At 39.1% G+C, this 15,064-nt stretch overlaps 1 protein-coding gene across 2 annotated transcripts in view; it reads left to right on the forward strand.

Moving 5' to 3' along the window:
* The first annotated feature begins 846 nt into the window (after window positions 1-846).
* The window catches only part of LOC115143266 (immunoglobulin superfamily member 21-like), a 286,018-nt gene continuing 271,800 nt past the window's right edge, over window positions 847-15,064 (forward strand). For both annotated transcript variants that reach the window (XM_029683481.2, XM_029683482.2), the window contains exon 1: window positions 847-1,277. In XM_029683481.2, the coding sequence (XP_029539341.2) occupies window positions 1,139-1,277 (139 nt within the window). In that variant the 5' untranslated portion in view covers window positions 847-1,138. The remainder of the gene's footprint in view (window positions 1,278-15,064) is intronic.

Below are 15,064 nucleotides of genomic sequence, written 5' to 3' on the forward strand. Positions count from 1 at the left end.
CTTTATACTCAATAATATTGGGGATTACAACCTGGTCTGTGGGTGGAAGGGAACATAGGATAGGATAAACCCTACAAATATTTTGCATTATGTGAACCTTGAAGCAACTTCAGGTGTCTGTTTGTGTACAGTGAGAATATAGAATTTAATCTTGATTTGTTCCAGTAGCAACGCTGTCTCTGAGTTCAAAATCTAACTCTGCTGATTTGATGACATTTTGTGAGCACCTGCAGTGAGTGCATAGAGGATAACATATGCATATGCCTTATTCAATCTATTGTGGATGATTTTCAAGAATTGGCCAAATGGACAAATGCAGACCTTACAAATAAAGTATGTGTGGACACTAAATTCACAATAACATCCATACCTCATTTGTATCTGGTCATGGGACATACTCATGATAAAGAGTAAAGGAGGGGAAAGAAACTGACATAATCCTACACTTGCATTAGGAGCTTGGCGCAGGCTACTAAAATGTGAATATTGGGGCAAAGGGTTTAATGTTTTTTTTAATAGAGGGGCAAGGTGCACTTCGGGATTAATTCATAGTTTTTCATGGTGATGACGCCAATGGTTTTTGTGCTATAGTATAGTGCCAGCTAAAGATGCGGAAACTATCCAGGTTCATTGCGTTATTGTACAGTAGAATAAGGCGTTGCAGTATTCAGGAGGTTTTAATGATCTTTAAAAACCTTTTCACTAAAGAAAAACAAAATCCTGCAGAAATAAATCGGTTTAGTGGACAGAATTAGAGGGGAAGGGTTTAGAGCCAGGGTAGGATTAAGGAAAATTGTGTGAAATAAAGAGCGAGTGATCAGGAGTGACTGTGTGCTTGCGTGTGTGCTGGAGGGCGGGAGGATAGAGCGCGCGGGTGAGAGAGAAGAGCATTGACTGAGAAGCATAGATTTTCATCCAACCTATATCATTTTTTTCTAATCATCGACTGCACTGCTTAACGTTGATTGTCTAGCAGGAAAATATTTTTCTACGCAGTTGAGGAACCGTTTCAGTTGACGATTATTGGTCCTCTTTGCTGTAATTTAAGTGTTCTTGGAACGAATTTATCATATTTCTATTTATACTTGAACTGCATCATGAACAGTTTGTGGGCACCTCTCGATCTCACACCTTTGGAATGGTGGGGATTACGCAGCCGACAAATGGGGAGCATGTAAACGCAGATGGAGTTTGGGATTTATTGCAAAATAAGGGAAAGATGACTGTCTTCTCTTTGTGTCTCCTCTTGTTCGCAGATCTGCTGGATTTAGCCGTTGGTAAGTCATCATTTATGCATAAACACAGTATGTGAGAGTTGAATAAGAAAAAGCCTCTCACATTTTAAGAATTCGTGAGGTCATAATTTCGGAGACGCTGTGGAAGGCAGATGGCTGAGTCCATGTACATTTGAAACTGTTTAAATGTTGGTCGCTCATATTATGAACCATAGCATTCAAAATGTATGCACATAGAATTGCCTAAACTTTTCCCCATTCCCATAAAGTGAATGGTTTCCTTGAAGACCCTAGAATGGTATTCCTCCGCAGCTTCAGTTTTGACTGCTGGTATCCTCAGATATGGTATCGTTGGGTACTAGGGTTTGGTAAAGGAGAGCATAGATGGAGGAAGTGTGCATCACACATCATGGTATTTCTTGCAAATGGTCCATAAACTTTACAGTGTGAACTCAAGTAATTATCTTCTTCTTGTTATTTTATTATGATTGTTATCATTACTACTTCAGATCGCTAACAGATCTGCTGCCTGTGAGTTATGGCATTCAACTACCGTTATGTTTCGGGCTCTTCGGCGACTCACATTGAATGCAGCCTTAGCTCAAGTGTTCTCCACAGCCCATGAATACAGCCAGGACCAGACTTCTAATAATAACAACATATCAGTAGCCTTCTATCTGTGAATGAAGACAATTGATACATTTACTTATCTCCTACATATAATAGTTATAATGGAACTTTAAATGGAACTACTGGAACTTTCTCATAAGATCAAGGCATTGTGTACTGCTGCATATATTTATAAACAATGGAAGGCTATTCCATGGGCTCCTGGGGTCTTGCATTAGGCTTACATTTAAGATGTAGATCAATAACTTTTATTTAGCCAAACTAGGCTACAGCACAGTCACTGTTAGAGTAGATTTCGGTTATTTGTCTGACACTCAAAGATCTGACCAGATTCTACAGCATTGAAGCACACATTTTTCCGTAAAGCTGCAATATGTAACTTTTTAGGCCACCTGACAAAATTCACATAGAAATGTGATTTATATATACACTACCGTTCGAAAGTTTGATGTCACTTAGAAATTGACTTGATCTGGAAAGAAAATCATTTTTTGTCCATTAAAATAACATCAAATTGATCAGAAATACAGTGTAGATATTGTTCATGTTGTAAATGTCTATTGTAGCTGGAAAAGGCATATTTTTTATGGAATATCTACATAGGCGTACAAAGGCCCATTATCAGCAACCATCACTCCAGTGGCACGTTGTGTTAGCTAATCCAAGTTTATAATTTTAAAAGGCTAATTGATCATTAGAAACCACAATTATGTTAGCATAGCTGAAAACTGTTGTTCTGATTAAAGAAGCAAGAAAACTGGCCTTCTTTAGACTAGTTGAGTATCTCGAGCGTCGGCATTTGTGGGTTTGATTACAGGCTCAAAATGGCCAGAAACAAAATAACTTTCTTCTGAAACTCGTCAGTCTATTCTTGTTCTGAGAAATGAAGGCTATTCCATGCGAGAAATTGCCAAGAAACTGAAGATCTCGTACAATACTGTGTACTACTTCGTTCACAGAACAGCGCAAACTGGCTCTAACCAGAATAGAAAAAGGAGTGGGAGGCCCCAGTGCACAACTGAGCAAGAGGACAAGTACATTAGAGTGTCTAGTTTGAGAAACAGACGCCTCACAAGTCCTCAACTGGCAGCTTCATTAAATAATACCTGCAAAACACCAGTCTCAACGTCAACAGCGAAGCGGCTACTCTGGGATGCGAGTTGCAAAGCCAAAAAGCCATATCTCAGACTGGCCAATGAAAATAAAAGATTAAGATGGGCAAAAGAACACAGACACTGGACAACTCTGCCTAGAAGGCCAGAATCCCAGAGTCGCCTCTTCACAGAACACTATTGGCAATCTCTCAATCAGCTTCACCTGGAATTATTTTCCAGCTTTCTGGAAGGTTGGGTGATTGTGGAGGCCAGGTCATCTGATGCAGCACTCCATCACTCTCCTCACCCTTACACAGCCTGGAGGTGTGCTGGGTCATTGTCTTGTTGAAAAACAAATTATAGTCCCGCTAAGCGCTAACCAGATGGGATGGCACTTCGCTGTAGAATGCTGTGGTAGCCATGCTGCTTAAGTGTGCCTTGAATACTAAATAAATCACAGAGAGTGTCACCAGCAACGCACCCCCATCAAAACCCAAAAATAAACCAAAAATTGGAACCAAAAATAAAACATTTGGACTTATCAGAACAAAGTATAGATTTCCACCGTTCTAATGTCCATTGCTCATGTTTCTTGGCCCACGCAAGTCTCTTCTTCTTATTGGTGACCTTTAGTAGTGGTTTCTTTGCAGCAGTTCGACAATGAAGGTGAGAGATGTGTCTGTTACTTGAACTCTGTGAAGCATTTATTTGCGCTGCAATCTGAGGTGCAGTTAACTCCGATGAACTTATCCTCTGCAGCAGAGGTAACTTTGGGTCTTCCTTTCCTGTGGCGGTCCTCATGAGAGTCAGTTTCATCATAACGCTTGATGGTTTTTGCAACTGCACTTGTAGAAACTTTAAGTTCTTGAAATTTTCCGGATTGACTGACATTCTTAAAGTAATGATGGACTGTTGTTTTTCTTTGCATATTTGAGCTGTTCTTGCCATGATATGTTATTTTACCAAATAGGGATATCTCTGCATACCACCCATACCTTGTCACTATACAACTAATTGGCTCAAACACATTTAGAAGAATGAATTTCCACAAATTCACTTTTAACAAGGCACTCCTTTTAATTTAAATGCATTCCAGGTGACTACCTCATGAAACTGGTTGAGATAATGCCAAGAGTGTGCAAAACTGCCAACAAGGCAAAGGGTGGCTACTTTGAAGAATCTCAAATATATAATATATTTTGATTTGTTAATCACTTTTTTGGTTACTACATGACTCCATGTGTGCTATTTCATGGTTTTGATGTCTTCACTATTATTCTACAATATAGAAAATAGTGCAAATAAAGAAAATCCCTGGAATGACTAGGTGTGTTAAAACTTTTGACTGGTACTGTATATTTATGATTCTCATTGATAAATCTGGTAGATCTGTTCTTTGTGTGCTATTTCTATGTTTCATTCTTAAATTTAGTTTTTGCTCTTTTACCCTTCGGTTTTGTACACCAGCTTCAAACAGCTGAAAATACAATATTTTGGGTTATGGAAAATATCTATTTCACAGCAATTTAGATGGTACAATGATTCTCTACACTATACCTGCTTGTTTTATCACATAAACTGAAATAAGTCTAACTATTCTAATTTTAGCAACCAGGAAATGGCGGAGCAATTTATGCATAGTGCATCTTTAATACCGAGATGCAATCTATAGGCTGCCTTTTGACTGTCCTATTCCATTCATAAAAGGTTTGAAACACATACGAAATTTGAAATACAGTGATTGAGCAGTCTAATCAATTGGTCACTGAATGCAAAGGATGGAGGCAAAATACTATAAGTCATTAGTTTTCATTTGAAGGAAAGGGAATTGAGGTGAAGTGAAAAAATGTGGGCAGAGTAAATTGATTCTGGTGGGTGGAGTGAGGCGAAAAGGTTAAGAAAGGGGAATGCAAATCATCAATGATGCTGCTGCACCTTTAACCAATTGAGGGAGTGAAAGCTTTGACACTTTCCTATTCAACCAAGCATAACACTGATTTTGAAGTCGCATGCAGGGCTACCTCATCAAGGCAACATGAGTCTGGCTCATGTCCTCTACATATACCCCCTATGACCTCCTACCCCATGAAAGACCGTCCCACAGTTGGGCGCCATTGTCACGGGTGGGATCGGAACCCTATTCTGCCACATGAGAAAACAACGTCATGACCATTAGACCAAGAAGCAACTCCCTCAAGGGCTGAGGGTGATACTAATTTTGAAGTTGCAGGCAGGGCAACCTCATCACGATTTCATTAGCCAGACTCATATCTGCTACAAAATATCAGGGGACAACTCTGTTTCTAGTGAAAGCGTAGTTAGGAATGTCGGGCTACTTGCCACTAGATCCATGCTGCTCTGAAAATGCAGTGCATATGCCTACATTGGCCCACTGCATTCTAAGCAGCATCAACCCTTCACTTCCCACTCCACTCAAGTCAGTGAGCCCTCCATTGACGTTTCACTGACGCTTTCCCAAGGGAGCTCTTATTGTTCGAGGGTGAGAGAACGAGGGGAAGGTGTCATAGTAGTTTAGATTAGAACAGCCCTTTAGTCTCTCTTGTATTATTTTGTGTGTGTGTGTGTCATAACCTGACATTGAAAGAGTAATATTGTTGACAAGGACAGAGTCTGGCCACAATTCTGTTACTATATAAATAAATTATAATAATACAGACATTTATATAGTATTTTTCAATGGGATCTAAAAAATCTGTACACTGAGAAACACCACATCCAGCACCAATGTATAGCACCTACCTGGGTAATGCATGACAGCCATTTTAAGATACTACTCACCCCACATCAGCTATCACAGTGGAGAGATGAGGGAGAGATTTTCCATTATTAGATGGCCATGATTATATGAGGGTCCAGGTTGGAAGTTTTCCCACACATGTACTAAAAACACATTCTGTTTTACCCACATAAAAATGGACATGGTATAGATACACAGCAATAGTTTCTCATTTAGTGCAGCAGGTAGTCCAGCGGTTAAGAGGTTGGGCCAGCAACCTAAAGATTGCTGTTTTGAATCTCTGAGCTGACTAAGTTAAATCTGCCGATGTGCCCTTGAGCAAGGCACGTAACCTTAATTGCTCTGGATAAGAGTGTCTTCTAAATGAGAAACAAATTTACTAATCTACTCCTTTTGCATTCCAATGCAGCTCTGTCTTCAATGTTTCTTGGCAGCGTTGTCCAACTATGGGCATGTGTATTCTCATTTAAACGTTTTGCTCTCTTTTGTTCTCTGTGAGTCAACTCTGTCAGAGCAGCTGAATGCCTAGTGGTTGTTTATATGTCTAGCTGGGCACTCTTTGTAAGTACCCCCCATATGGAGAGATGTTTTTATTCATCTATATGGATGTGCACATTGTGGCAGCACAATGTCGTCTCTTATTGCTGAATCTCAAATACTTGTATTTAATTACTGTCCCTGTCATGTTTTGAGTCTGTGGATAACACACAAGCCTAAGGATATTTTGTATTGATTTATAACCTGCTGTAATGTATTCCATGTCAATTATTCAGGTCATAGAGCAGAGTTTAACTTTCTACAATGAACTACAGTAGCTAGCCATAATCCTATTTCCCCACATTGCCCTCTCCTCCACAGGGTCAGGGTCTAAATGCAAACAGAATAAAAAATAAATGAGAAACCCAATATCAATGCAGAGGACACATTTTGTCAGCATACATTTTACATGAGTGATGCGTTTTTTCATGCTTTATACAATTTCCTCTAAATTGTTTGTAAATACCACTAGATAGATTTATGAATTTGATAGATTCATTAGATATTGTTTTGTAATATAACATCCTTATTACATGGATACATGGTCTTGGTAAACCAATATGAAAAGGAAATGAAGTTGAAATCTCAACTCTAAACAGCTGGAAATGGGTTCAAAGGGCAACGTGGGGAGAACAATGTCATGTGTTTTGAATTGAATCAGGAAAAAGGATGTGGTCTCATGATGTGTTGCTAGTGTTATCTGATAGGAACATCTCTCCATTACTGGGATAAGGATTGTAATAATCGCTGTTCAGGCACACCAGGGTCAGAGGGCATAGGGATACTGAGCATCATGTGTTATTTCAAGTCCACGACACAAATACTGTGTGGTGGTTAAGCACTGTAGTTGAATTTCTGCTCTGTTATAGGCCAATGTGCTGATTTAGTTTTAATCAACCCACATCTTGTGATTGGATAATGAAATATTTGATATTGTAGTTTTACATACAGCGTTCTTTTTTGGTTTGGGCTTTTAGTCTGTTTAGTCCCTTTCTAGATCAGTATAAGTCGTTATTTTGGACGTTTACTTTGATGGCTTGCTTCGCTCCATGGCAGGCTGTCCAACATGCAGTGGATCATACCAGTGGGGGGAGATTTAGTGGGGAGTTAAAAAGTTGTGTGTTGGAGTTGATCTGAGGCTTTCCTGTTCACTGTCCTCGTCTGCTAGTGACAGCTGGGCTTGACTCACAGGAAGTATGAATAGATATTGGCAGGAAAGTGGGCTGTGGTGGCTCCTCCATCAACCAATCACCAGGCTTTATTTCAGCAGTTATATACAATTATTATGAACAAATCTAAAGCCTACCCTCTGTGTTTTTTAATTTGCATTTTATTTCGCTATTGTGTGGACAGCGCAGCTACCTTATTCATTTGATATGTGTCTTTTTTACATGCAGGGTCATCAACCATGCATTGTGTTTCCGGAAACATGTTTGAGATTAGAGCGGGCATCTGTTACGAACAATATCCTGAACAATGTTTTAGTAGAGATGTTTTTGTTCCGCCTAGAGTATAGAACAATAATTGCCTGTTGAATTGCCAGTGACTATTGTCCACAGAAAGTTAATTTTGAACTTTTTAAATCTTGCAATTTGGACCTTCTGAAGCCTTGTGACGCCTTAATGTCAAAAGAGGGCTGTACAAATCCACAAAGAACACTGTGACTCACATATTACAACTTTTCTTCAAGATTTTCAACGTTTCCCTCCATGTAAACCTATAGCGTGCAAGTTATTCGGCTGTTATAGAACATCAAATTGACCTTACATTGCCTTTGTAGTATTGTGTAGCTCAATATGCTGTCCCCCAGTTTTGTGTTCTGTCAAATGAAGAAGAGAGAATGAAGAGGAGAGAGGAGGTGGGGCTTGAGCCTTCTTCCTAATTAACTGTTGTTTAGATTCCACCAATACACAATGTTCCACACTGCTGCTCAATTATGCTGCTCAGCTGCCGTATAAAAACACTTGTATAAACCGGTGTGTACTCATCTGGTTTACTCATTTTCCTATCATCAAATAGACCCTACAGAGTTTGTCTTACATTGCCACACTCAAGAATGTATGCCAGTATTTTTGTTTACTCTCTTCTTCAGATAGTGGTATAGTTTGGGAGGAATGGCCTTAATTTAGTTTTTAGTTCCTAATCACAGATTTTTTAAAGATTCATGTCATGATATGGCAATATATGAATCTGTTTTATATTTTATGGCACTATATTGAGCCACATGTTAAGAATAAACTGAGGAAACCACCAAAGCCCAGAGGGTATTTGCATGTTTCAGATCTATTTGCCTTTCAGGTAATGGGTAAACCATGCCTCTAACATTTTGGGACCAGCTTAAAATGCTTTCTTTGTTAAAAAACAGTATTTATAAATCCATTAAAGGAGGAGTTAGCTTTTGTTTCACAACCAAATATATTTTCTTGATGTAATAGAATGGTCCAGACAAAAACATATTTTTTAACTTACCGCGATTAATTTCCTCATCCTCGTTGTGCTGTACATGGGCTCTGAAAAAAAAAACAATGTGTCATTTTAAAAATGGAAACGGTCTCAGTATAGTGATGCAGGTCTTTGGATGTTGTACACATTAAATTGTGTCTTTTTTTATTTTTTACTTATCTGCAACGTTATATTCCATTTTGTGCGACTTGAGCTGCTTCCCCTATCCAGCTGTTCCATTTTCTGGGTAGCCTGCTGCTACAGGTAACTGCCTTAATAAAGGAAACACCAACATAGTGTCTTAATAGGGCGTCGGGCCATTATGAGCCGCCAGAACAGCTTTAATGCTCCTTGGCATAGATTCTACAAGTGTCTTGAACTTCCTGTGTGGAAGCACCTGTTTTCAATATATTGTTTCTTAGGGTGGCAGCGTAGCCTAGTGGTTAGAGTGTTGGACTAGGAACTGAAAGGATGCAAGTTCAAATCCCCAAACTGACAAGGTATAAATCTGTTGTTCTGCCCCTGAACAGATTAACCCACTATTCCTAGGCTGTCATTGAAAATAAGAATTTGTTCTTACTGAGCTAGTTAAATAAAGGTAAATAAAATAAATATTTTGGCAGTTACATGTAGACTAGATGGAGAGGTATCGCTCAAGTTTTAAAAAATAAAGTAATATAAGGTTGTGGATAGTTTTGAATGACATAATTTCATGTGTACAACATGTAAAGACCTGCATCACTATATTGAGAACTTCTCCATTTCCAAAAGGACATATTTGGGTGTTTTTGGAGCACTTGTTCATATTTTTAAAAGCCCCCATACTGCACCTCAAGGATTAGGTAATCCATCTCTGGTTGGGGTAAGTTTCTCAAAAAGATTTGAAATTGCAAACGAAGTGTCTGGACCCTTCTTTAACATAACGTTTACATCAAATATGGAGATTTGGTTGTAAAAAAAGCTTAATTAACCTTTAACATATTTTATTAACGGAATCCACATAAATGGGTTCTGCATCCAAGATGACTTGTTGCCAAGTTATCTTAGGTCCTAGGGAACACCAAGGGGCTTGCATCTCCCCCAATGTGAATAATGCAACAGAATCTGTAGCCATTATGCCAAATTGATCTTCCCTCGCTGCCATAATACCCACCTCTTGTGTAGGGTAGTTGGAAGAAATAAAAGAGAAAGTCCTGGCTGATGAACTTTAAGTGGCCTGTATGGATGCAATGCAGTCTGCCATCCCAGTCAATGGGATCAGTCAATATGATAAAAACTACGATTAGTGGAGATAAGTAAATGCCAGGGGCAAGAGAGTTCAAAAAGCACTGTAACTTCCCTCTCTGCCCTGAAGTCCTGCACTGATTTGAATTGAATTGATTTGATTTTGGACTGTGTTGAAAAGAGCTAGGTTGCTGCTCTGTTTGACTTGTGTGAGATTTTGAAGGTACTCTGATTCCTCTAGAAGCTGTTGGTGCAGAGATAGGTAAACAAAGGATAGGCTTGGCTCTCGGGGTTCAAACAGTTAAGCATAAGATTTCAAATCAAATCAAATGTTATTTGTCGCATGAAATGTTTACTTACAAGAAAATATTTATTAAATAAACTAAAGTAAAAAATATTATAATAAGTAACCCCCAAAAATTACAAAATAATATTTGTTGTGGCTTCTTTCCATTATCTCTACAGAGCACATGGTGGAATTTAGAGGTAGGTTCCCAAAAAAATCCTGAGATCTTTGGCAGTATACAATAAGCGTCACCCGTTATAACGTGGTATGTGTGAGTCGTTTGTACATGAAAGCTTTGTGCGATTTTAGCATGTAAATCTTGGTGGGGCAAATGAAAAATATGTTTTTAGATGCATACCAGCAAAGTCACTACACAACACAACACTAAACAATACCTTAATTGCACTATAACGGTGATAAACGGTGCCCACAAACTGTTAAGGCCTACATAAAGCTGTCCCAACAGCAGAGCTTTCTTTTCAGCAACATGGAGTGAATCCTTACCACTGCTACACCTGGCTATCAGCGGAGCCTTGTCTGGCTGCGAAACAGTTCATTCAGTCTCATTTACTGCCTTTTAAAAAAACATAGATGATATGGCTGACTTGCTTAAACAAATGTGGTTTCTACTGACAATTGAGATTTACAAACAATGTCATAAAGGAACGATGACCGGATAAGAGGCAATCCATAATTTCGATTAAGACATTAATGAGCGAGCTAAGACAGATGTAGTCAATATAACAATTTGTTCAGCACTTTTGAAGGAAAAGGGAAACGGCACTCTGCTCTTGATAGTATCACTGATATTTAATAAGCCTCACAGGCCTTTGTCAGAGCTTTTGTGATTTTTTTTCCCACCCATATGTAGACCTAGCCCCACCCACATCCGTTCCACGCATCGAAAAGGGTTGGAGTCGAAGGATAAACAAATAAGTGCTACCAAATATAACAATATGCATTTCATAAATATTACCAAAGTGTGTAAATAAGAAGTATTAAACACGTCTGTAAAACCACAATGAGGACAAAGCAAGTTTTCATTATTCATTGGGTACATCATACGAAAAACATCAGAATAATCTTAAATAGGGACATAATTCATGTTCAAATTCACAACATAACATACATACATAGGCATTTCATCATTAAGCCCTTTAGGAAATAATGTCTGAAGGGTGAAAATCCAAAAACATTCTCTTTTACTCAGAGTATTATTAATATCACCTCCCCTGTCTGATATCTTAACTTTCTCTATGCCACAAAATCTAAAGGTAGAAATGTCATGCTTTAGGTCATTAAAATGTACTGCGACTGGATAATCCCTGTCGTTTCTCCTAATTGAACGTTCAGCACTTTTGAAATGTACAGCCACAGAATTCAGAACATGGGCCGTTCTTACAGTATTCTCCCTGTACACCAAGTCAGAACCGTAGGATAAATAAAGGGGGTATATAAAGCAGACAATGAAAGCTCTTACAATATTCGATGACCCCATTTCTCTAAAACAGCCTATAGGCTACATGTGCACCACCAAGTCAGAACAGTAGGCTAAGTTATGAGAGGGAAATTATTAGGGTAAGGCACGTGGGCTACTAACAGCTTACTACACAACATACACTGAGTATAACTTTTTTTAGCTACAGTATACATATCTCCCTGGCATATACCATAATTTATGCAGCAGCATACAATCAATTTCTAGACTCACAGTTGTGCTGTGCTCACTTGAACAGGAAGGTGGCGCGGCGGTCCTTCTTGTGAGGAAAGTTTGTCATAAGACTTTGCCATCAAAGTCTGGCATTCTCTGGATTTATGGTGCTTTCAAGACAACTGGGAACTCAAGAGAATAAAAGGGTGAATCATGACATCAGTTATCTTCCAGTCGGAGCCCTAGAAAGAGGATCGAGTTCCCGAATTGTAATTCCAAGTTGGGTGACTTTTCAAAACATATTTTCCCAGTCAGAGCTAGTTTTTTTTCCCGAGTTCCCTGTTGTCTTGAACTCACTGAAGTCTGAGATTTCCCAGTTATGATTTTCAAGTTCTTTTGAATGTGGCAGAAGTCATGCTGACTTGACAGCATGGCCAAAGTATTCAACATTTTCTGGGCCATGGTGTTGCTTGTGAATATTATCCTTTCTAGCTTGGAAAAGAGACTCTTAAACCCAAATTTGGACAACACACCCTCTCCACCGAATAGCAGACAGGGGATACAAAGGAATTGCATTTGCAACACTTGCAGTTAGCCACTGATTCCTTCCAAACCACTCATTGCTGAATTTGCAATTTCCAACTTTTTGTGTAATGTTTATGTCTAATGGCTGATGAGCACCGATACGATTTATCTATAATTTCTCTTCATATGACAAGGATTGAAAAGGATTTGCCAGTAGATTGTCGACTTGATTCATGACGATAACTGCTTGTCTAGCTTGCAGGCTAAGATTTTGAAAGTATGATGTTGACATGATCAGTCCAATCAAAGCTAATAACCTGATTTGACTTCATTTTATCTGTGGCCAATGATCTTGAGCCTTCTTGGATGGGCACTTCTAATGTAAATCTATGGCAGCACCCAAGGGGGACTTGAACTTCAAGCCTTCCCTGTAGATTTTGCGGTGACGTAGTTTCCCCATGAATGTCAGAACACTGAGCCAATCACGGCGCAACTAGAGAAGATCACCAACCGCTACGCTGTGTGCAAAGAGTGTGCAAAGTTGTCATCAAGGCATAGGTTGGCTACTTTGAAGAATATAACATAAAATACATTTTGATTTGTTTAACACTTTTTTGGTTACTACATAATTTCATATGTGTTATTTCATAGATTTGATGTCTTCCCTATTATTCTACAATATAGAAAATAGTACAAATAAAGAAAAACCCTTGAATGAGTAGGTGTGTCCAAACTTAAGACTGTGTATATATATATATATATATATATATATATATGTATATATATGTGTATATATGTATATATATATGTATATATGTATATATATATTATATAGTGAAATTGCTGATGAAGAGATGTCAGAGCACAACCTATTTTGGGACCCACCTGTTTAGCTAATATATATATATTATTATATTAGCTAAACAGGTTGGTCCCAAAATAGGTTGTGCTCTGACATCTCTTCATCAGCAATTTCACTGTAGTCACACTGTACTGTGTTCAAACATGGCTGCTGAGTAATAACAATTTCTGTGCCACTGTGTGCCCACATTATGCCCCTTATTAGAGGCTTGGTAAAGTGTCTCAGCGTACAATAGTGTTCCACTTATATCTGTTTTCATGGCGATTTCTCATCTGTCAACACCTTAACTCATTCTTATCCCTTTCACTTCTGTCTGCCATTCATACAATGACATTCCTAAAGAGAGGCAGAACATCTGCCTGCAAGGCAGCGCTAGATTTATTCAACGTCACCATGACCTCAGCTTTAAACCATAGGCTTCTGCTTGTCCTTGATGCGTGCTATATCAAGGTTAGAAATGCACATAATAAAGTATCAACACGGATTCCATTAGCATTTATAAAGTATGTCAAATTTGAGATGATAAGACGAAAGATATGTCTTCACGCTGCGGTGCCTGTTCTAAAAAATGAAATATATAAGGAAGGACAGGCACATTTACTGGCAAAAATATTCTTCAAAGATCATCCTCAATGATTTGGCCTCTGTGGCAGGGAGCGTCTTGCTTGGAGTAATGAGCGTGCACATTTAAATGTCTGAACTGTACTGCTGGTGCTCTCAGCCATCGCAGGCCCAAGCCCTCCCGTGCAATGAACCCAGCAGAACCCTATTATTGTGTGTGCCAGTGTATGCAGGTGCTTTATCTTTCTTCCTCTGCCTTCATCTGACAGTGATACCTGCCAGCACTGACAGTGATACCTGCCATTTCCACCCTATACCATCTGCTAGGACCCCTCCTCCATCCTTGAGGGTATGATTCCTTAAGGCCTCCTTAGCTACATACATGTAGGCATGTATCCGTTATCTCTGCATTTCCATCAACATAGCATTGTTGTCTGCAATAGCCTCAGATTCTACCTGCAAATATTTTTTTATTTGACATGATGTTTGCATAGTGAAGGACTCCAGTTACTTGCATCTTCAGTTACAGTATGTAAACGAGTATTCCCTACAGTGAATGCACCATCTTTGGGTTTCATGAAAGTCCAGCTGTCAGATTAGGTGAGGAAAAAAGAGAAGCATCCTAATCTGCACTTTGACGTCAGTCTGGATGGGCCGGAGCTGTGCAGGCGAGCGGGGATGACGGGGGATTGTGTGGGCTGTGCATTTTATGACAACAGATTATTTCCCATTATTCATGGCAACTTCTTTCCTCTGAACCACAGACAAGGTTTTTTTTCCTGGAGATTGCATTCCTGAGGTGTAACTGTCGAGTGGGAGACAACCAAAATCATAAAGACGTAATTTAGCCAAATCCTCAGCCACTGGAGGTCTTAGCCAGAGTATTTGGGAAGAGTTCCATTCATAAATGTCATTGCCCCTATATAAGCACTACAGTACATAATCAACACATAACATCTGTAATATAGAACAACATTCACCCAGCTCGCTAAAACCTTTGATCCATCGCAGGACTTGTCACACAAGTTCACTGAGTTAATTTCCCATGTGCCCCCCAAAAATAGCTCGTAGTGGCACTCGGTTAACAAAAGGCTGCCACGTGTTGGATAATGATAATGTGTGTACTCTCAAAGCTTTCTTCAGCTTCTACTGATGTGTCACTACTTTTATAGGACCAGCAATAGTTGTGGAAGTAGATCTAGCGTGGAACACTTTGTAGTAAACATCATTACGTTTTTGAAGTAAATCGATGCAGGTTT

This window comes from Oncorhynchus nerka, linkage group LG15 (genome assembly GCF_034236695.1).
Source record: "Oncorhynchus nerka isolate Pitt River linkage group LG15, Oner_Uvic_2.0, whole genome shotgun sequence".
In the NCBI taxonomy this organism is placed as follows: domain Eukaryota; kingdom Metazoa; phylum Chordata; class Actinopteri; order Salmoniformes; family Salmonidae; genus Oncorhynchus; species Oncorhynchus nerka.